Source organism: Juglans microcarpa x Juglans regia, chromosome 1D (genome assembly GCF_004785595.1).
Source record: "Juglans microcarpa x Juglans regia isolate MS1-56 chromosome 1D, Jm3101_v1.0, whole genome shotgun sequence".
NCBI lineage: Eukaryota > Viridiplantae > Streptophyta > Magnoliopsida > Fagales > Juglandaceae > Juglans > Juglans microcarpa x Juglans regia.
Window position 1 is genome coordinate 28483968 of NC_054594.1, and position 22989 is coordinate 28506956.

Below are 22989 nucleotides of genomic sequence, written 5' to 3' on the forward strand. Positions count from 1 at the left end.
AACTCCCACACCATATGCCTCTCTTACTTTGTTGGAGCACCAACCACCCCAAGTACTCCCATACTTGGCATCAATAACAATCCTTCAAAGAGCATCCCCTTCATGATGATACCTCCACAGCCATTTCCCTAAAAGTCCCTTATTGAAAGCTTTCAGCTTTCTAATCCCCAAACCTCCCAATGAAAGAGGAGTGCATATCTTATCCCACTTAAGCAAATGGAATTTCTTCTCACTCTCCATTCTGCCCCACAAGAAAGCACAAAATATCCTTTCCATTCTATTAGCCACTACTGCAGGCAAAGGAAAAAGAGATAGGCAATAGGTTGGAATATTAGATAAGGTGCTCTTGATTAAAGTAGTAATTTGGACAAATAAATCATTTTCCAACCATCCAATCGACATTCAATCTTCTCTATAATCCTGTCCCATTGCCATGGATTTATGAGGTGCTCCCCAAAGGAATGCGAAGATACTTCATAGGCCAGCTAGAGACTTTGTAACCCAAAATATCAGCCAATTCCCCTATATCATTAACCATACCAACAGGGATCATTTCAGATTTTGATAGGTTCACCTTTAAGCCGGAAACGGCTTCAAAACATAGCAAGAGTTAAACATAGTTTCAACGATATGAAATATTCAATGTAATTTGTTAAAAGTTATGAAATATTCAATGTCAATGAAGTATTATAAAAATGATCTTATTAATTTGGGACAAATCAATATTAAACACTATATTATAAAGCACGCTTTAGAAAACTAGCAAATTGAAATGTGTTGTGGGCAGCTATCCAACTATGAAGGGAGTTGAGCAAAATGCTTTTATCTCTAACACCATCCTCTCACCATTTTCAAAGCTTCTAACATGCACTTCCGCCAAAGACACCACATTAAGCGCAAAGGAACCATCCTTCAAACTTCAATATTACCATGACTGCTGGCTTCTCCAATAACTCCAGAGTCATTGGGCATACACTCAAAAAGACAAAGATTAATACCCATAACTCCTTAACCATCTTGCAATGAAGCAAAATGAGATCAATGTTTTTACTGCTTTGGTTGCACATACAACACAAATCCTATTATAACCCATCTTGTTCTCAAATTATCTATCGCAAGAATATTTCCAAGCGTTCTGGTCCAACCAAATAATGCCACCTTCGAAGGAGCTTTATTCCTCCATACACTCTTCCAAGGAAATGAACCTTGAGTTGAGGAATGAGTACATCAGTAGGGGTGTGAACGAGTCAAATTCGAGTAAGTAGTGGGTGGTCAAGCCTAGTTCTTTTTAATTTTTATTTGAACACGAGCCGAACTCGAGCTGTTCATTGAGCTAGATTTTATGTTCACAAACAGCTTGTTTAATATTCAAGCAAGTTTGAACTTGTTCATGAGCTGCTTCATTTAGATAAAATTGATTATCTATATTGTATTTTATAACTTCATATAAAAATTTTGACTCTTTCCTAATATCTTTATAAATTTTATACATACATTTATCAACAATTAGATTCATAAGGATTCAAGTAACGTGTTTAGTATTACAAACATGATTTGCTCTAATCCCTTCGAATATTTTAAATATTATCATTACATATGGTAGAGATAATACTTTAAAAAAACAATAAATACAAAGTTATTTGAGTTTATACAAGTTGAGCCGAGCTTTGTACAAGTTGTTTCTTTAATAATCGACCATAAATTTTGTATTCACAAACAGCTCATTTAATAACCAAATTGAGCCGTACTCGAGTTTGACCAAGCCGATCTCGAGTGGCTTGTCGAATAGTATTGTTTATTTATAGCCCTAAGCACATGGTAGAAGGATTTGACCTCAAAGGTCCATGCTTCCTTGCAACTAGAAATACTAGACAAACCAGGAAAACAATCTTCAAAGGCTAAATCCATAACATTAATACGTGTATTTAGTGGGAGGATCAAGATCACATTTCACAAAGTAACAAGCGAAGTCACCAATATGGATTTCCATGGTAGAAAATAATGGGAAGAAGAAAAAGAAAACAAAGTGGATTTAGAGCATTATATGATGAGATATGTAATTGAATAACCAAAAATTCCACTGAAACCAAATAACCAATAATTTTTTTTTTTTGGATAAGTAAGAAATAATATTATTGATATGAATGAAATAGGCATAGGCCATGTACACAAGAAGTATACAGAAGAACACCTAAAAACATTCTAAGTATGAGAAATTAAAGACAAGAAATCATGGGCATTGTTCCCGTTTAATACAATAACGGAAAACCAAAGCAGTAAGGTGTTGAGAAAGAACTTCTTCAACTCAATTAATGAGCGTTCCTTATCTTCAAAGCAGCGTGCATTCCTTTCCGACCAAATACACCACATGATGCACAACGGGATCATCTTCCACACTGCTGCCACTTGCTGACAGACTTGCATCTTCCTCCAACAACCTAACAAATCCACCACCCTCAAAGGCATAACCCAAGCAACATCAACCCTAAAAGATCTCATCCCATAACACCCTTGTTGCTTCACAATATAGTAAGAGATGGTCCACAGATTCTCTATTCTTCTTACACATGCAACACCAATCCATCACTGCACATCCTCTCCTCCGCAAATTGTCCGTAGTCAAGATCTTCCTAAGAGCGGCATTTCATACAAAAAATACTACTTTAGAAGGCACAAGAGACCTCCAAATATTCTTCCAGGGAAATGGATTGTGTTCCTGTGTAACCAAAATGTTATAATACGCCTTAACAGTACATTTTTTGTGTTGACTAGACCTCCACTTCAAACTGTTACACTGTGCCAGAGGAGTCCCCATGGAATATAATAGACTGAAAAAAATCTGAGACAATAGATAATTCCCAATCATGAAAATCCCTATTAAAAAGAATATTTCATTGATGAGAACCATGAACAAATGGCCGCATATCCGCCACTGAGACCTCCCTATTAGCTGCAATACGATAGAGCCGGAAAAACCCTTTCCAATGCATGATCACCACACCACACGTCCTGCCAGAAACTTATACGACTACCCTCACCAGCTACAAAACGAATATGTTTTTCGAAACAAGGCTAGCCCTTCCTTATAAACTTCTATAAACCCACTCCATATCCCCCTCTCATTTCATTGGAACACCAACCACCCCAAGTAACACCATATCTAGCGTCTATAATCTCCTTCCACAATGATCCTTCTTCCGAGTGATATCTCCATAGCTATTTCCCCAATAGAGCTTTATTAAAAATTTTCAAATTACACACTCCCAACCCCCATAAACAACTGGGGCACATACTGTTTTCCAACTAACCAGATGAAACTTCTTCTCCTCCCCCAAACCCCCATAAGAATGTCCTAAAGAGTTTCTCAATCCTATTCACCACCCCTGCAGGCATAGAAAACAGAGATAAGAAATATGTGGGGAGGTTAGTAAGAGTGCTCTTGATAAGAGTGAGACGACCCCCTTTCGACAAATACACCCGTTTCCAACCAGCCAAAATTTTCTCTATCTTTTCCACCACCCCATCCCATATAGCTCTAGCCTTGAAAGTTGCTCCCAACGGAAGACCCAAATATTTCATTGGTAAAGAAGGCACCTTACAATCCAAAAAACTTGCTAAACTAAGGATATTTGAGACCTCACCCACCGGAACCATCTCGGACTTACCAAGATTCACTTTAAGCCCTGACACTGCTTCAAAACAAAGTAGCAATGCTCGTAAGGTTTGGATTTGGCTATTATCTGCTTCACAAAGATTAAGGTGTCATCTGCAAAAAAGGTGTGAAATGGTAATAGGGCCATCAGACCCACTGCCCACCTGAAAACCAGATAAGAAACCTCCACCAATAGCGGCCTGCACCATCCGACTTAAAGCCTCCATGACTATAACAAACAAAAGAGGAGAAAGAGGATCTCCCTGCCGTAATCCCCGGGAACTATCAAAGAAACCAGCCGGTGTATCATTAACTAGAACTGGAAATCGGGCGGTTGAAATACAATGACGCATCCAAGAAATCCACCTATTCCCAAAACCACACCTCTCAAGCAGGTATAAGAGGAATTCCCAATTGACATGATCATATGCCTTTTCCATGTCAAGCTTGCAAAGAATCCTTGAACCTCCCTCCTGCAGTCTATGATCCAAGCATTCATTTGTGATAAGCACCGAATCCAGGATTTGTCTCCCACGGATAAATATGTTCTGAGGCTTGGAGAGAATATGTTCCAGCACAGGGCATAACCTGTTAGCTAGAACCTTCAAATAATCTTATAAACACCACTAACCAGGCTTATAGGGAGGAAATCCTCAAATATTCGAAGCCCCATGTTTCTTAGGAATGAGCACAATGAATGTTGCATTAAGGGATTTTTCAAACTTTTGAAAAGAGTGAAATTCACTAAAGACCTGCAAAACATCAACTTTCACTATGTCCCAACAAGTTTGAAAGAAACCCATAAAAAACCCATCCGGGCCTGGTGCTTTATCCTTGGCCATCCTAGAGATAACCTTATAGATCTCTTCTTCATCAAAAGGTCTCTCCAATACACTCACACTCTGAGAGTCAATAGCTTTAAAAGGCAAGGCATTGAGCTTCAGCCTCCAAGAAACCGTTTTTGAGAGAAGGGTCTCATAATAGTGCACAATATGGTTTTCTAGCTCAGGGGGAAAAGATAGCACCTGAGAACCTGAATGTAGAGACTCAATAACGTTGTTGCGCCGATGTGAATTGGCCACTTTATGAAAGAACTTCGTGCACTTATCACCTTCTTTCAACCAAAGGGCTCTAGATTTTTGGTGCCATGAAATCTCTTCCAACAGCAAAACCCTTTCCAAATTTGCCATAACCATACCCTTCCTCAATAACACCTCCTCCAAATTATCTCCCAATATTTCTTTGCCCTCTAGCTCCTGCAATTCCTCCAATAGTGTTGACTTTTGATCATCGATATGGCCAAAAACTTCCAAGTTCCACTTCTTCAAATCTTGTTTCAACGACTTCAGCTTGCCTGCAAGAATAAAACTTGGAGTACCAATAAAATGATACGATGACCACCAGGTACGCACCATCTCTATGAATCCATCCGATGTTAGCCACATGTTTTCGAACTTGAAGTACCGGCGACCCCCTGTGAATGCCCCCACAATCTAGTAATATAGGAAAATGGTCTGAGCTGATTCGGGCTAACCGTTTTTGACTGACTTCCGGATAGTGGGCTTCCCACAAAGGAGAGACGAGGAATCTGTCCAATTTTGACCACACTCGACCATTTGACCAAGTGTACTCCCCCCTACCAGGGGGAGATCCATGAGATCCAGATAAAAAATGAACTCAGAGAACTCCTCCATAGCCACAGTGTTCCGATAATGCCCTGATCGCTCGCTTGGAAAGCGAGTAATGTTAAAATCACCCCCCATGCACCACGGCACATCCCATAGTGAGTATATGCCTGACAACTCCTCCCACAACCTTCTCCTCTCCCTATCCACATTAGGACCATAGGAGCCTACAAATACCCATTTCCATCCGTCATCCACATTTTTAAATAAAGTCGCCACCGAGAAATCTCCAATACACTCCTCAATCACCTTAACCACTCTTTTCCCACATTAATAATACACCACTTGAGGCTCCTCAAGAGGCTAAATAAGATCAACCCACATACGAGCACCCCCATAAACTTCGCACAATTCTATCAATAAAACGTAGCTTTGTTTCTTGAAAACACACCACATCACCCTTCTACATTCGCAATAAAGATTTGATACGAAGGCGTTTATTGCGATCATTAAGCCCCCGTACATTCCAAGATAAAATCTTAGGCTTCATTTGGACATTGATTGCCCCTCCCTTTCGATCTCTCCCTTTCGCCACTCCATTCCTTTACATCGTAATTGATGGAACAAGTTAACCTTTTAAGTTCTCTATCCCGCTTTGTGGCTGACTTCGAATGGCTATCTTCAATTGCCACAAGAAGAGCCTTGAATTGTTCTTCATAACCTCCAAAAGAGATCCCAATAACAGCTTGTAATTCCTCTACCTTCTTAAACACCCAGCTTGACAGACTACTCTTGTATTTATAACTGGGAGGAAGAGTACACAAAGGGGTTAAAACAGCCCCCTCCCCACCAACACTATTATTGTCAAACAGAGCCAATTGCATGTTTGAGTCTGAACCTGAAGCACTAGCTACAATAGATTCACTAGGTACCACAAGAGTTTCAGAAAGTCCCATCACAACTTCAAAATCACCTCCCACATAACCCCCCAAATTCAAAAAAAACTTCTCAGAGAGCCCAAATCCTTCACTGGAATCAAACACCCATACTCCGACATGACAAACGGCACAAGAAAGTCAATGGGACCTCCGACCACCACACTCGACTGCTTCTGTGCTGATTCCGAGGACAAAATTTCCTTCTCGACGCTACACAAACTAACCTCAGAAGACTGTCGGCATGAAAATTGGTCTCTGACAGCTACCGGCTCATTCTCCAAGCCCCCAGACCTTGCCCGCAAACCTATCCCCAACGACGACAACCCCTCCTCGCACACTGGCTTCTACGCATCTTCCGATGAGATGAGGGGTCTCACGGGATTTGTAATGACAGGTTCCTTAAAACCTGTCGACACGACCACTGACATCCCGAACTTCGCCGGCGAGTCCGCTACCACCGGCGTAAATCTCTGGGCCACCACCGGCGGTGGAAAACTAGGCTTCGACAACGGAGGGACCTCGCCCGAATCTCTGCATCTCCATACGGGATTTACCGTCTGGGCCCAAGGCTGAATCTGAGTCAGGGACTGGGCCTGGGCCAGAGGTTGAACCTGGGCCCAGAGGGATCGGGGGATCCTGTTGCCCCAAATGGGCCAGTGGCTAGGCCTGAGCCACTTGAGAGGCCCCTTGCTGACTCCCGTATGAAACCGAATCCTTCCCCTTAAAACCCACATTACACAGCTCACTACGTGGGCCTATTTCCTGACCCAACTCCATACCCCACTTTAACCCCTCCTCCACGCACTATTTCACATGAGCCAAGTTAATGTGCAAAATATCCACTTGTTTTTCCATATCAACCACTGTGTGCAACAGATTTTCCATATCCAGCCTCGACATGCACCTGCCAGTGCCATTCCCATTGCCGTGCTGCGCCTTCACCACTATTGTCCTTTCTGCAAATTTTGGCTCTTGTGACAAGGCCTCCCTGTACGAAGAGAAACCAAGGTGCCCCTGTTCCTGCTCCTGCGACGAAGAAGAAAACAACCATGGACAACTTCCTCTATTATTCCCCCCCCCCCCAAAAAAAAAACAGAGAATGTATCAGCAAGTTCCTTCAATATATCCCCAAAATTTCTCCAGCCTACCCCCATTCTCCCTTCCGGAATCACTACTAAACCACGCCTATTCTCCTTACTAAACTCCGATAATGAAAAAAAATTCTCAAACGTTACGTAGTCTCTGCATCACCAAGACCTAATCCCCAACTCTTCTCTTTCTAAGGAACACAGAGGAATCCCCACAGGCTATACCTTCATTCACCATGACAGCCAACCAACCCAAAGCTTCTTGGTCAATGATGATGTATTTCACAATGCGACAACTACTCTCCGTGATTTTCCACCATCTTTCATTAAGCTTTTTGAACTCAAAACACTTTTGATCAATGATAACATTCCTATTCGAACCCATCCCGACATGACGATGCATAAAACGTAGCAGAAAAAGAACTAAACACCACGGAACTAAACAATCATGATGTATTTGAATAAGAATTCTCCTAAGGCAAAAGATACACAACTGCAGCAGGGCAATAGAAATGATAAGAAATGATATTTCAATGGTCACAGTTCACAGCTCGGAAAACTTTAATCAAAAAGAATTTCTACATCAACAAAGTCTATCTACATAAAAGAGCAAGAATTGATGGACACAGTATGCATCATTTAACCAATAATTCAACTATTGCAATTTAAAGATATCAATATTAGTGGTAGGGATTAGTACTCTTGAGAAGCCAAACAAGCAAGTCTTGCAAAATAAAATTCTTTAGCCAACAAGAAATGCAGAACTAAGATTTCATAAGTTGGTAAACAACTTAAATAAAGTTTAAATAACTGAAGATATGTAACAGCATCCACATCGAGAGAATTGTTTAAGATCACATGAAGATCTTTACCAATGTGCCGAACCAAGCGCAAGTTCCTCACCCTCCCATACACGCCCATTGCCTAAAAGACCAAGACCATATTTATTTTCTGTTGATTAGAACAAAGGAATTTTCATTCATAATAAGAAGAAAATAAGAAATATACATCTACCAAATGCAGAGTGACATGTATTAATCAATTAAATAAAATTTAGAGCATTTTCCCATTGCGGGGAGCCCCAACAAGGAAGGTGTTAGTGCTTTATCATTGGGTCAATAATGCTAATCCCTCTTTTTGAACTACTCCTACTCCTAAGGCGGAATAAACCAAGAGAACGCAAATTTTCCTGGGTTATTAATTGACATATAGCACAATACAGTCAAAACAAGATATTATAGTAAGAGAAGACTAGATAGATACTCCGGAAATAGATAAGACTAATCAATTGACTCTTTCTCCTTTCTTTTTCCATCTAATTAAATCGGTCATGTTCATTATAGGATAACAAGATGATCAGAATTAGAGATAATAAAAATCATTTCATCTTTTTGGTTGGAACTTTAGGTGGTTCCCTAAAAAAGATAGCGAAACATGTTATTCCTAAAGTCAAGACAAAGAGGAATGTATAACCCAATGCTTCCATAGATTTGATTGTGGTTTACAATTATAGCCTCCAAACCTGTTTATTTTGGATCATCTCCCAAATAACTAAAAAGGAGTCGAAGGAAAGGCAGCAATTCAAATCAAGATTTAACCGGTACCCCATTTATGTTAAACTATGTTAAATCCACAAATATAAAGGTGAAATCAAGAAATCAATATTGTATCAGACTAATTGTCTTCTTGTAATCGGATCCTCAAGTTTTTGGAATGCTCCAAATTCTACTTGAGCATCCAAAGGTCAATACCGGCATAAACATCTCTAAACAAGGTTCTAGCACCATGCCAAATACGTCCGAATAAAAAGAGCAGAGAAAACGAAGCATGTCCAAAAGTAAACAAACCCCTTGGGACTGCTACAAAAAACACCTTCGGATTTCAATGTAGCACGATCTAATTCAAAGATTTCTCCCAATTAAGCACGTCTAGAATATGTTTTTACAGTAGCAGGATCACTATAACTGACTCCATCTAGTTCCTTAGGGAGAAGCTAGTTTCTCACTCTGTATGAGCTACCTACAAATTACAGCCTCCCCTCAGGAGATGTGGCCCCTGAAACTGTTTTTTGTTAAAAGAAAGTTGTTAGGAATTCTGATGCAGTGAGTATCCCTAGTAGGAAAGAAGCGACCGGGATACGCACAAATGGTAGAGCTAGCCACACATCTATAGAGTTGTGGCAGTATGAGCCCCCCCCCCCCCCCCCCACACCAAAAAAGAAAAAAAATTCAACCTAAAAAGCAAAAGGGGAGGTCGTAATTTGTAGGCAGCTCATATATAGCGAGAAAGTAGTCCTCCTCGGAAGAGGACGAGCACAGCAAAGGAGGGGACCAATCCACCAATTAATGCTTGGTTAAGATAATTCGTAGGCAGCACAAGATCTTGTATTCTTGTATTGCTTTTTGCTTCTACGTTTTTTCAAGTTTGATCCTTATAACTTTGTTCACATGTTTTTCTTGGTTTCAGAGAGCGGATTTTTTATTTTTTTTATAAGTAAGAAACTTTATTGATCAAATGAAACTAGGCAAAGCCCATGTACACAGGAAGTATACAAAAGAGACACCTAATTACATTCTAGAAAATTGAAAAGAAAACAAAAACTCATGAACATTCCCTCCCTTTAGTACAATAGCATAAAACCACTAAACCCAAAAAAACACAAAAAAATTCCAGAGTTCCTCCACAACTCTCTCCTTATTGTTGAAGCACCTCTCATTCATTTCCTTCCATAAACACCACTTTTTTTCTTTTTTGGTAAGTAAACAAATTTTATTGATCAATGAATGGGCATAGAGTACAATACACAAGAAGAAAGCAATTGTATGCCCTAACTAAGAAGGCACAATAGAGACAAGAAAATCATGTAGGTCCACATGCCATTGAAGTCAACAGCAATGGAGCACAAAGGAATCATCCTCCACGCCGCTACCAGTTGAGAGCTATCATGATGCCTATTTCAACATGCTAGAAGCTCCATCACACTTTTAGGCATAACCCAAGTCAACCCAGCTCTATTAAAAATGTCAACCCATAACTCCCTAGCCACCTCAGAATGTAGAAGTAGATGGTCAATGAATTCACCATTTTTCTTACACATGAAATACCCCTCCATTACAATCATCCCACGTTTCCTTAAATTATCCACTGTCAAAATCTTTCCTAAAGCATCAGTCCAAGTAAAAAAAGCAACTTTAGACGGCACCGGAACCCTTCAAATACACTTCCACGGGAATGAAATATGTTGTTGATCTGTCAACACCTTATAAAATGATTTAACAAAACTTTTTGCTCCCCGTATGTTTCCATAGCATTCTATCTCTCCCATTAGGAAAGATTTCATATATGGTTGAACAACTAATTCCTTTTCCCCTTGATTTCTATTTTCTAATTTGAGAGTTTTTTATTAGAAAACTAAAAAAAATATTTTTTTCTTTCCAGTGATCTTTTATGTTTATTAGCATATTGGTTTTTGTTTCTACCAAAACACAAAAAAAGAAATTAACGAGTCTGGCTACTGACTAGAGATTATGTCTATGGATAAATATCACAAGTAGTGATCCTACAATGGGTTCAGTTGAACCCAAGAAGACTAATATGTTGGCTTAAGAATCGAAAAGTTGTTTGTCCCCTATTTAGGTCGAAAGTAAGTAAAAGGAGGTGGGAGACATAAAGATAACAGCAAATAATTAAATGTGGAGGGGTAGCTTAGTCGAATAGTTTTAGCACATAAAAAAACCAATCAAATAAACCAAGGATTCCTAATTGACTTTGTCATTCCTCAAGAATTCAACAGTCTTATTAGAGAATTTCATCTTTCACTAATCCTATGTTTGGATGAGGGATCTTGAGGTAGAACTTTCTTAGGCTTTATTTGTTTCGGCCAAGGTCTCATCCTTGAAGCTCTAATGCGTAGACAAGATGTCAGTGTTGATGAATCCAATGACATGACCAGAGTCGAATTAGTATTCTTTCAGGAGGTCACCAATTGTTGGTCTTGAGGCCTAGAAATAAAGGGGAGCGCATGGTTTTGACAAGTATGATGAAGGATCTGAGAGGAGGTCATTTTGGTCAAAATTGGAGTTGAGAGGAAATCAAAGCAGAGAACTCTTTTTTCTCTTTCTGAAGCATGGGAAGCCCTTTCTAAGGGAAGCCAAGTTCAGCTCTGAACAACTTCATTTGATTTATATTTAAGGTTGTTAGAAATTGTATGTTGAGTCATCCTACATAAAATTTGAAACTTGGATTTGGAAGCTTCAAAATCCCAAAGTTTGAACTTCAATACAATTTTCAGAATGACTTTTTTGTTAACCTACATAAATTTTTTATCCGAACACAAGAGGCATCTGATACTCAAGATCTTTATCCTATGCTTTATGCAATTCCATACTTTTGGGACTCCTGATACTTGCAACACTTTAGAGCATGAGGTCGAGTTCTCAGCATACTGATCAGCACTTTAGATTTTCAACTTAGCACTATGCATAAACTTTTGAGTGATCTTGAGCATTCAAAGTCCATCTCTCCAACAAGGAGAGTTGACGAACGAAAAGATTTCACCTAGGATGTTGCTCTTGTACAATCGCTCAAAAATCCATACAACTACAATTGAAAAGGCAGCTCATTCACCCACGACATCTTCCTAGTTTGGTAAACCTCTCACATGCGTCTATAAGCTATTAATGAGATACTTCTGATAATGTTCATTTTGGAGGTCTATGAATCAGGGTATACAGGGATCGAGCTGACTCGTGGCATAACTAAAGAGTCCTCAAAGAAGCATAATTAAGTTAATTGAGTTCTTAAATGAGCCTTTGCTGTCTACGGTTCTACAATAAGTCTCTAATGTTCTAAGACTATAAATGTGGCAATATATGCCTCTACAGACTCAATGAGAAATGAAATTCAGCTTCTGATATTTGATTCCATCTATAATGACCCACTCTTTCCAAACAACAAAATTATTTTTATTCTTTAGGTCAAAATTGCTTCCCTCAATTTGTTTTCTATGAACTTTCTCCATGACTGACGGCACAACAGAAAATAATACAATTTTCTCTCCTTTCCTTTGCTCTTCTAGATTTTCTGTAGTGAAAATTAAACCAAGTATTATTATTTTCCTACATTAGGATAAATTTAATGAACCTCCATGAGCTTGAGAATGCAAGTATTCAAGATGAAAATTAGTTTTAAATTCTCAAGTACCAAAACAGCTTGAAAATTTTTCTTAAAAAATAACTCCGTACTTGTATTTTTTCACTACAATTTCTTCGCAACCAAACAAACTTCAAACTAAATACTACCGATACCTCAACATCTAACCGCTTCGCGAAATGGAGCTAACGCGATAATTTTAAGAGGCTTAAAACAACTTTCTATCCGATTACAAATCAACGGCCTCGTTTGTTTTCACAACCATTCTTCAACTGACTCATATGATCATCATCATGTCACGAGGCCGTTGCTTTATAGATCAACCTTATCAACTATATTAGTTTTCTCAGCAGCCAAACATACAGAAAGAAAGGGAAAGTAAAAAGCTTTGAAAGCATACCTTGCGGAGAGTGTCTTCCGTGGTGAGGTGAGAGAGACGACCGACAAAGATGGTGCAATAAGGGTCTCCGATGACTTTAGGATCACCAAAGGGGTCATCTGCAAAAAGAGGTTTCAACTTTCAAGTCGGGGGTTGAAATAGGAATGCGGGAATCACAGGAAGACAAGTGAAAAAGTGAAAATTATGAGAAGAGCGAGAAAGGATACAGAGGCCAGCGGAGGAGCAGAGATGGGCTCGGTAAACGGCGTTGTCGTGTGGGAGAATGTCGGTTCCGTCTATGCTTCCGGCCTGGATGGGATGGTACCACGCGGCGTAGAACACTGCGTTTATTTTGTTCGCACTCATTCTCTCCATCTTCAATCAACCTATTTCACAGGGTTTCTTCTTCTATTTTATCAAATGGGAGAATGTCGGTTCCGTCTATGCTTCCGGCCTGGATGGGATGGTACGACTCGGCGTAGAACACTGCGTTTATTTTGTTCGCACTCATTCTCTCCATCTTCAATCAACCTATTTCACAGGGTTTCATTCTTCTATTTTATCAAATGCTATAATATAATGTCCTCTTGTTGACATAAAGCAATTTTATATGGAAGAGCGTTATTTTCAAAATAATATATATATATATACACACATATACGGTGAAAGCAACGTTCAATACACATTTGCTTAGTTTATATTTCATTTTTTTTTTAGAACTAATTTATTAATAAGGACGTAATGTTTTTGATTAATTAAATAATAATGTAATATTTATGTAATTTATAAAAAATTACACGTTATGATATATTATAAAAGAAGAACATTAATAGAAGTTATAATATGGTCCTATAAATAAATATCGCCCATAATTTTATGAAAGTTGTTTGAGATAATTTTGATTCTAGAATGACGATCTAGCATTTTTCTCATCTTGCATTACCTCAATAGAGAAGACATTAAAATGCCTATGTTTTTTTCCTCCAGTTTCTTTGGATCTACATAAATTTGAATCTTCCAAATTTTTTTTGATAATTTCTCCATAACACTTTTAATATATGGTCAATGTTCCTGCAAAATAAATTTTGAATAGCTTTACATAATTAATAAAAACTCAATTTCTTTTTTAATTAACTCATTATAATCAAACTCAATTTTTGAATAAAAATTTTAAAAGATACATCTCCAGCATGTTCCATCAACTCAACTGCTGAACAACCAAATGTCACTTCTGCTACTTCACAAAACATAGTAGCAGCTAGCTTTCCAATTTATTGTCTAGTTCAACATATGCCTTAGCACTTTAAATGCATTGAATATATTATTTTCAATTTGAATAATGTTAAATTATAAATTATATTAGATAATAATTAAAAATTAAAATTTTTAAGATAATCATTCTCATCTCATATAATCATTATAATTTTCTCAAATTTTCACACAAAATAAAATAAATAATTTAACTTTTTAAAATCTCAAAACGAAAATAATATTAAAAAATATAATATAACAATATTGTTTTCAACTTTACTTTAACTCATCTAATTTCATCTCATCTCATATACAAAAACAAACGGACCTAAATAATGACATTGGAATTTTTAACTTTAAATTTTGTTTACGAGGCTAAATGCATTTTTAAAAATAAAATAATTGGTGTTTGGAAAAAAGAAAGTTTTATAATTGCTTTTTAGTTTTATAATTGCTTTCTTTCCCTATATGTTTTGCTTGGTTGAAGGGAAACTTAAAAGGAAAATAGAGGAATGAGAGCACGAATCTTGCAGGAGCTAGTAATTTTAGTTTCTGGAAGTCTTCTATTTGCGATTTACTTGGGCATGCTTCTCGTTCCTATCGTTTCTTAGCATATAAACGTATTTTTAGGGTTCCTCTTTGTACGGTTGTCCATTCCTGAACGGAAAATTCTTTGATTTGATCTAAAATCGAATTGGTCTAAAAAATATTAGGACCCAATGAAACGATGATTAGCAATTACAAACCTGTAAATGGCTTTTGACTTCGTCATTAGTAAAAATATTAGTACTCTTGAGCCCCAATTTTCAGTCTTCGGATGATGATCTTTCAGATATTGATCGATCATCTTTCTTAGTACTGAACACATTCTTTAAATAATAAACATCCTAAAGATTCCTAAAAAATGAAAACTCAAACCTTACACAATTGCCATTCTTTTTTCAATCGTGGATGGCTTCTGTTTTATATGTACAAGAGTTGATTAATTTACTTGATCAAGAATTATCTTCTATCTCATCTGGAAGTTGAGAGTCTTTATGCAGTAGGCATACATTGATGCGAAGAAGACCGTGAAGCCAACCAAAACTCCAGCAACTGGACCCATGAAATTGGGATCATGCCCGAAATGGTTTTCTACATACCACTTAACAGTGGGGTCATGCGCCTTTCCTGGTACTTTAATGGTGTCCTCCACATCACCATATTGGGACACAATCAATCCAAAAACAGTCCACGCTACTGGGCAAACCCAGTAATACCAGATCCACCACTTCGAAATTCTCTGAAATTTTAAACACCAACGAAATATGTGTCAAAATGCATGCTCAAGTTATTCTCATGAAGTTTTATTTACACAAAATTATTTGAAAGCATGAGTGCCTGTGATAATAGAAATGCCACTCACGGGTTTTGGGATAAAGAACCCTGAGAAAATATTGAAGAGACCTGCTGCAAAAACGGATGCTACTTGATGGTTTGGTGTGATGGAAACGGTCATCATGCCCTAGTATGTGAAGTAGAGGAAGGAGACGAAGAAAAACCAGAAGAATTTTGCGGCTGTGCATTGAAAGCTCACCATGGCATACACAATAAGTGTATAATATGTTGTTTGGACAAACACGTAAGGAATTTCAGCAATCACCTGCACATCAAATACTCAAAATTATATTATTTTTGTTTAAAAGAGTGAACAGAGTTGTGCCAATTGATTGGCACCTATAGAAAGTTCTCTTTGTGAAAATAGGGCTGGATGCTCTTTATTGGTTGGAAAAAATTGATTACTTTTCTAAGAAGTGGATTCTCCCAGAAAACTTTGACGCATAGAAATCAAAGATAATTTATGACATCTGCAACAATCTTCTGACATCCACACTTTTTTTGATAGTGCTCTACCATACAAAGCTCAAGCTTATACTGATCTATTGTGTGAAAGGAAATTTAGAAATTTTGTAGATGAAGATGGCTGATGAACTCATTTAAGATAATTGGCCTTCTTCAACTATTGATAAACCTAGTCTTTCAACATAGGATTATAAATGCTCAAGGATCCCTAAATATTGGATACTCAAAAAGAGAAAGTCACAGAAGAAAGCATGATAATTTTCTAAAATAAAATCCCTCTAACCTGTGGAAGGGCATATGGCAATGCAGAGTACATCCCGACAGCTCTTTCTCGATAAAATACCGTTCTTTCAACAGATATAATTGGTTGTACTGTGGCACAGTTATTAATTCCTACAAACAGTATAGCAGCATACATTACTCCAATGTTCATACAAACAGTACAGCAGCATACATGGTTGCTGCCCTTGCATCAAGACCTGAAGTTGGTTCATCCATGAAAATGATCGAGGGATTAGCAACAAGCTCAATGGCAATGGTCAACCTCTTTCTCTGTTCTGTTGACAATCCTGGAAGCCCCACTATTGCATTCTTGAGATTGTCTAGTTCTACCAATTCCATAACTTCATCAACAAATATCTGGAAAGTTGAAACCCAGGAAGAAATTGTTTTAGCTCCTAATCATTGCCAAATACATGGTTTGAAGCAGTTATAGTTCTTATCATCTTTTCCTTATCGCTGACTTCTCTAGGGAGTCGATGGAAAGTTGAGTATACCAAGGATTCTCGAACTGTGACTCGAGGCGAGTGTATATCATTTTGTTCACAGTAACCAGAAATTCTTGCAAAGGTTTCTTGTTTCTTAGGCAATCCGGAGATTCTAATATCACCTTCAATGTAACCACCTGTCTTTCTTCCTGCTAAAACATCCGTCAATGTTGTCTTTCCAGCTCCACTAACTCTCGTAAGTGCTGTCAAGATCCCAGGCCTAAATGCACCAGTTACTTCCCGAAGTAATTAGAGTCTGTCCTCTGCTACTCCTTGATCCACAAAATTGCAATCAAATTCCTCCTTCAAAATAATTAAAATTTATTTCAAAAAGAACAAAAACACTCACAATTACACACCATGTGAACCACCAAGTTGTTGAAGCGCATTCAAGAACCGCCTGTGCAACTCAGGGGACCAATTCCACCTCTGCTTTCTCTGAGACTGCCCTTCTCTTTGTTCTCTTCTGTCATTTCCATCACTCCCTCCGGTGGCTGTTACCGCCGACGAACTCATCGTAGCTACCCCCACAGCTGGCGCCGCCTCCCGTGCCAGAGAAGAAGGCGTCTTTTCCTTTGATGCACTGCTCTTCCCAACACTTTTCTCTCTTTGGAAAGGCTGAAAGCACCACCACCACCGCCACTGCCACTGCCACCGTTCCTCTTCAAATTCGTTGCCTTTCTCGGTACATCTTGCCAAAAACCCTTAAAAAGCTTCAATCTTTCTCATCCTTTCCCTCGAGTTTACTCAGCAACCAAACAAAACTACAAAAGAAAAAAAAAGATTTTTTTTTTCATTTTCTACCTCTTTGGGTCGTGGATCTGAGGTTGGGTTATTCCACCACTGAACGGATCTAAGCCAATCAGATTTCTTCTTACCATCATTGCGGATAACCGTCTCCGTATTGGCCTCGTGCGAGTGGTGCTCTTCATTATCATCATCGGATGAAGCAGACTACTTTATCGGAAAGAACTCCTCGAACACTGGTGGAACATCATTTGAAGTCGTCTGCTCCGAACTCTCAGACTGGCCATGCGAGTTGATTTTCGTTGTCGTCCCCAACAATTGTTGCCGACACGCCTCCATAGCTGCACGAATGCAAAAAACCGAAAGAAAAAAAAATTATCAAACAATCTCAAACAGAGTAATTTTGTTGAAAGAATCTGCTTCTACCATTAACGTTCAGCAAAACTTGCTATTGTATCCTTGTCCCTGTTTGGAGAATTTGTTCATTGAACTTTATTTACGGCAAAACTATGGAAGTTGAATGATCGACTTCAAAAAAGTGGATCAGAGTAACCCAGACCACAAGTTAGACCACAGCGTTAACCTTAACGGAAAAATAATAAAAACCGTTAAAACAAGATTTACCGATTGTTAACCACTTTATATACATATCTTATATGTGATAAGCGTTTATAAGTAGCTGTCGTTCACTTTTTTTTCTAATTTTATCCTTACTTTTCAATTCATTTTTCGTTACTGTCCCTCTTTTATCGTGCAATACTTTTTTTTTTCAGAATTACCCCTGCTTTTCTATTTTTTTTTCCATTCTATCCTTGATTTCTGTTTTCTTCTACTCTCATTTTTACAATTTTATCATTCTTTTTCTTTATTTCTAGAATTACCCCTGCTTTTTTTTTTCCCGTGCGTGCGTTTGTGCTAGCTTCTATAAGATTCTGGACTTCTTTTCTCCCGTCTTCCCACCGCTTCCAACGCTTTGTATAAGAATTATTATTTTTTCTCTAATTTCAATTGTTTTACTTTTATCAGAATGTGAATTTTGTTTTTAGTATTTTCCACCACTTCCACCGCTTTCTACCATGCAAAGAAATCATGTTCATCTTTTTGATTTCCTACAGTTTTGATCTTATCACATTCTGGCTTTGTTTTATAGGATTCACCGTTTTCACTGCTTGCCGCTTCATTCCCTACTATAAATAGAGTGCTCCCGTTACAACATTCACAAATCTGTTTCTTCGGATTCTAAATTTGACCCTCAGCTCTCCAGTTTCTCGGGTATGTCATTTCATGCTCATTTTTCCCTTTTCTTATGTTCATTATTCTGAACTAAATATTTCTGACTATATCTTCAGTTATTTATTTATATGTAATAATTAATTGTTAGAAATAAAAAAAAAATAGTCAAACGAATGAACAACAATAAAAAGTTACATTATATTTAGAATAAGAAATCTAAATTTAGTTGTGAATTTCGGAATCCACTAGGTATACTTCAGTTTGTATTGTGCTCGGTTAACTATAAATTTTTCTATGCTTTAATGAAATAGTACACATTCATCTTAAAAAAAATTGAATTACAAACTAAAAAAAAAATTAGCATCGATAATTTCAGACCCAATACTTACTATCTAAAATTATAAAGTAAATTCATAACATAATAGACATATACGTGACAAAGAAAGCAAAAATTGCAAATTAGAAAAAAGTACAGCTACGAATGATAATATAAAAACTAGAAATTACAGCTACAAAAAATAAAAAGCATCTATAAACAGAGTGGGTCGTGCTTTATATGCAATATATAAATGAAATGTTATATAATATATATAGATGCACTCACTTTGTTTATATATAACACTCATTATTTATATGCAATATATAAATATTTGGATTTACATCTTAGGTATAACATCTCATATTTAAGATAATAACAAAAAAGAATAAATAAATCTGCACATCTGAAGCAAATAATATTACCATCGACAATAACATCTAAGATTTCAGATTTGAGATAATAACAAGTCTTATAAATAAATAACAAATCGAAAGATGTACAAAACAAAAAAAAAAAAAACTGTACTTCTACACACAGATTCTAAAATAAAAGAACAAATAAAATCATTCAGATGTAGAGAATACCTGTTGAGATCCATGAACATCTGTTAAGTTCTCTAGGAAACAAAATAAATGAAGGAAAAGAAGTTTACGACCAATAACAAAGAAATAATTAAAAAAAAAAAGAAATTTGTAGTCCAACAGATCTGAATCATAACTTCTCAGATTTAGAGTTAAAGTATAAATATTTTGAAACTTATAAATAAAAAAAAAAATTAAACAGAGGGAAATGAAGTGAAACCACTCGGATCTGGAATTAAATGTGAAGATATCTCCAAGTCCAAAACAGAAGATCAAAATTATAGATCTACACAATAGGAAAAATAGAAAAAAAAATGTACTTTATACAATAGCAGATCTCAATCAAAGTTTTTCAGATCTAGAATATGTCCAGTTTATGAAGATAAACACAAAAAATGATGCATCTGAAGTAAAATTTTTGTGATCCAAACTGAAATGTCTAGATCCGCCAAGTTCATAATAGAAAGAAAAAAAAAAAGATCCGAAAAATAAATATAACAAAATGAAATCGAAATATATAAGACAGCAGATTTGAAGCAAAAAATTCTTAGATCTATAGTGAAGTGGCAACCAATGTATGCCATATTCATCATTTCTGTTGGACGAAGGAGACAATAAATGTGAGACAGGCCGCTGTGATCAAAGAGACAGATATTGAAAGACAACGAGAGACATAAAAAAACATGCACAACACAAATAAACATGCACAATATATATTAAAAAAAAAGAACAGTAGATCTAAAAAATAAATACATAAGTTTAAGAGAACTCCTTTCAGACGATTCCACAAAAACAAGAAATAAACATAAATCGAAAAAAGAAAAACTGAGAACACAGATCTGAACATGGTCTCTTCAAGTGTGTGAAGATATGTTCAGATCTTTAGGGAAATAAAAACAATAGAAAAAAGAAAAGTGAAACATTTAACCTAAAGAAGAAGAAAAAATTTTCAGATCTAAAACATATAACCTAAGAGTAATAAAACAACAAATAAATATCATATCGAACCAAACAAAAGTGAAAAAATGTATATACAAACAAAAAGAGGTAAATATTAAAATTTTCAGATTCGAAAAACAGATCTAGAGATTTGTAAGCATTTGAAAAAAAAAACCTTGCAACCAAAATAATCACTAAATCAACCCAGAACACAAAAACATAAGTAAAAAACAAAACAAAAAAATGAAACCTTTCAAATAGAAACTTATATCTGTGTGGGTTGACAGAAAATTATTTATGCGAAATAAAGAAACAACCACAGAGAGAGAAACAACACAGATCAGGAAGAACAAACTAACATACAACAAGCGAAAAAAAAAATTAAATATGGAGGTTCAAATTCGTAGGGTTGTGAAAAAGAACCTTGTGAAAGATAAGAAAATACAAAGAAAGGCAAAGTTAACGGTTTTTTACAGATCTCCAGATCTGTAAGTATTTGAAAAAAAAACATGGCCCTGCAACCGAAATGTGAGAAACCATGTAAAACCCTAACGAGAGAGGGTCATCGTTGCAAAAAATATGTAGAGTTGGAGATAAATTAGAGCTTTAGATATGAAGAGAAGAGAGAGAGAAGAAGAAAAGTGAGAAAAAGAAGAGGGAAAGAGAGAGACGGGAAGAAAAATCTGGAAGAGGCGAGAGAAGGAGAGGAAGAAAGTTGAGAAAAGAAAAAAGAGAGACGGGAAGAAGAAAGAGGGAGGTAGAGAGACGAGAAGAAGAATTTGGAAGAGGCGACGGGAGGAAAATGAATTTATACGGGCTGGCATTGAGTTATGGGTTTTTTCTCTTAAAATGGCGCTGTATTGGTTTGGGATGGGTTGCTCAGGCTGGATGAGTTTTCCTCAAAACAGTGTTGTTTTGTGGTTTGGGCTGGTCGATGGGTTGGGCTTTATGAATGATTCCGGGCTTAGATATATTGGGCCGCTTTATCTTCTTTGTTTTGGGCTTCATATGATATAAAAACTCATTGTTATGTGTTTGTAAAGCTAGCAACTAGCAAATATTTTATTTAGGTACATGACATAAAATTGTATTAAGAATTTAAAATGTCAAAAAAATAAAATTCACGTTGTTATAAAAAAAAATTAAAAAACACGAACGGGCTGGATTAAAAGATAAAAGAAAAAGAAAAAAAAGTAGTTTAAAAATAAAATGAAAAAGGTTATTTTTATGAAAAATCTCCCTGTTGAGATTATAATAAAAATGTTGTTTGTTTATTTGTTGAGATTTTTTGAAATCTCATTGTGGTAGTTTCTACTACTATTCCCCCCCCCCCTCCCGGCACCGTTTTCAGCATAAAGTCGGTCGCATGTATACATTTCATAATTATAACTTGATTCTTGTAACTCGTTATATTATAATTATAAATATTATGTAGATCATGTTATAATATGTATTGTAAACAAGAAAAAAAAATTCTAAAAACATAAATATAAATTTGTACTCCATTTGTAGTTAAGATTTATATATTATGGTTATCAATATTTTGCACATAACAAATATGATTTTTTTTTTATGATAAAAAATAAAATCTTAAAATATAGATGAAACTCTATCCATTAATATTTAAAATTAAGAAATTGTATAAATCTAAATTATCATTTTGTTGTTTATTATGGATTGACAAGTAATCAATTTTTCATATGTTTTCAATTGGGCACACGTGCAATGCACGTGTCTGCCCTTACTAGTATATATATATATAAAGAGATATATATATATATATATATATACACACACACTAAGCAAAATACTACTACAAACGCTATTGTTTAACTAACCGAGCTCCTTCCCTCTCTTAAAAAATTAAGTGTTTCAGATCTGATTTTCATCGAAATAGGAAGAGGAGGCCTCTCATTTCCCCATTCTTCCATTCGCCCACATTTCTATCAAAGTAGTTCTTTTTGCTTATTTATATTTTGCTTACTTCAAGGTCAAAAAAGATAGATCTACAGTTTTTCAGTAATCTCGAGAGACACGCATACCACAAGCAGACTCCCAGGCCGTAAATCGTTCTTAGGAAAGTGGCAGTTTTGAAAAAATCACCGTGTGTGATCCTCACGCGCCGCACACATCTACGCGTGGTCGTCACATGCCAATCCTTCCGATAGCTCTTCTCACAACACTCACCAAATCATCAAACTCGCCACAACCAAATCTTTTAGATCTGATCTTTGTGGCTGAAAAGAGATAAGCGTATTACCTTCATGCGCTGTCATAGATTATGAAGTCTACCGGAATTGGTCTAAGCTGTAATCCATCACTTTTCGCATCTATCTTATTACTTTCCTTTTTGGTTTCCTTATTATTAATTAAAAAAAATGTCTCTCGAACTTTTGTCTGTAGAGGTTGAGTCATCTCCTTCTATTAAAGGTGAGATTGTGTTTCTATTAAGGCAGAGAGTGCTATCTTTTAGACGT

General features: G+C 36.6%; 1 protein-coding gene across 3 annotated transcripts in view; it reads right to left on the reverse strand.

Annotated features, from left to right (window-relative positions):
* The window catches only part of LOC121264857 (U11/U12 small nuclear ribonucleoprotein 35 kDa protein), a 29667-nt gene extending 16266 nt beyond the window's left edge, over positions 1 to 13401 (reverse strand). The window contains exons 1-4 of one of the 3 annotated variants that reach the window (XM_041168185.1): positions 13264 to 13401; positions 13061 to 13118; positions 12855 to 12952; positions 8176 to 8227 (exon numbers count right to left, since the gene is read on the reverse strand). In XM_041168185.1, the coding sequence (XP_041024119.1) occupies positions 8176 to 8227; positions 12855 to 12952; positions 13061 to 13118; positions 13264 to 13353 (298 nt within the window). In that variant the 5' untranslated portion in view covers positions 13354 to 13401. The other 2 variants (XM_041168176.1, XM_041168191.1) reach the window with 2 other exon arrangements.
* Between the last annotated feature and the right edge of the window lie 9588 nt (positions 13402 to 22989).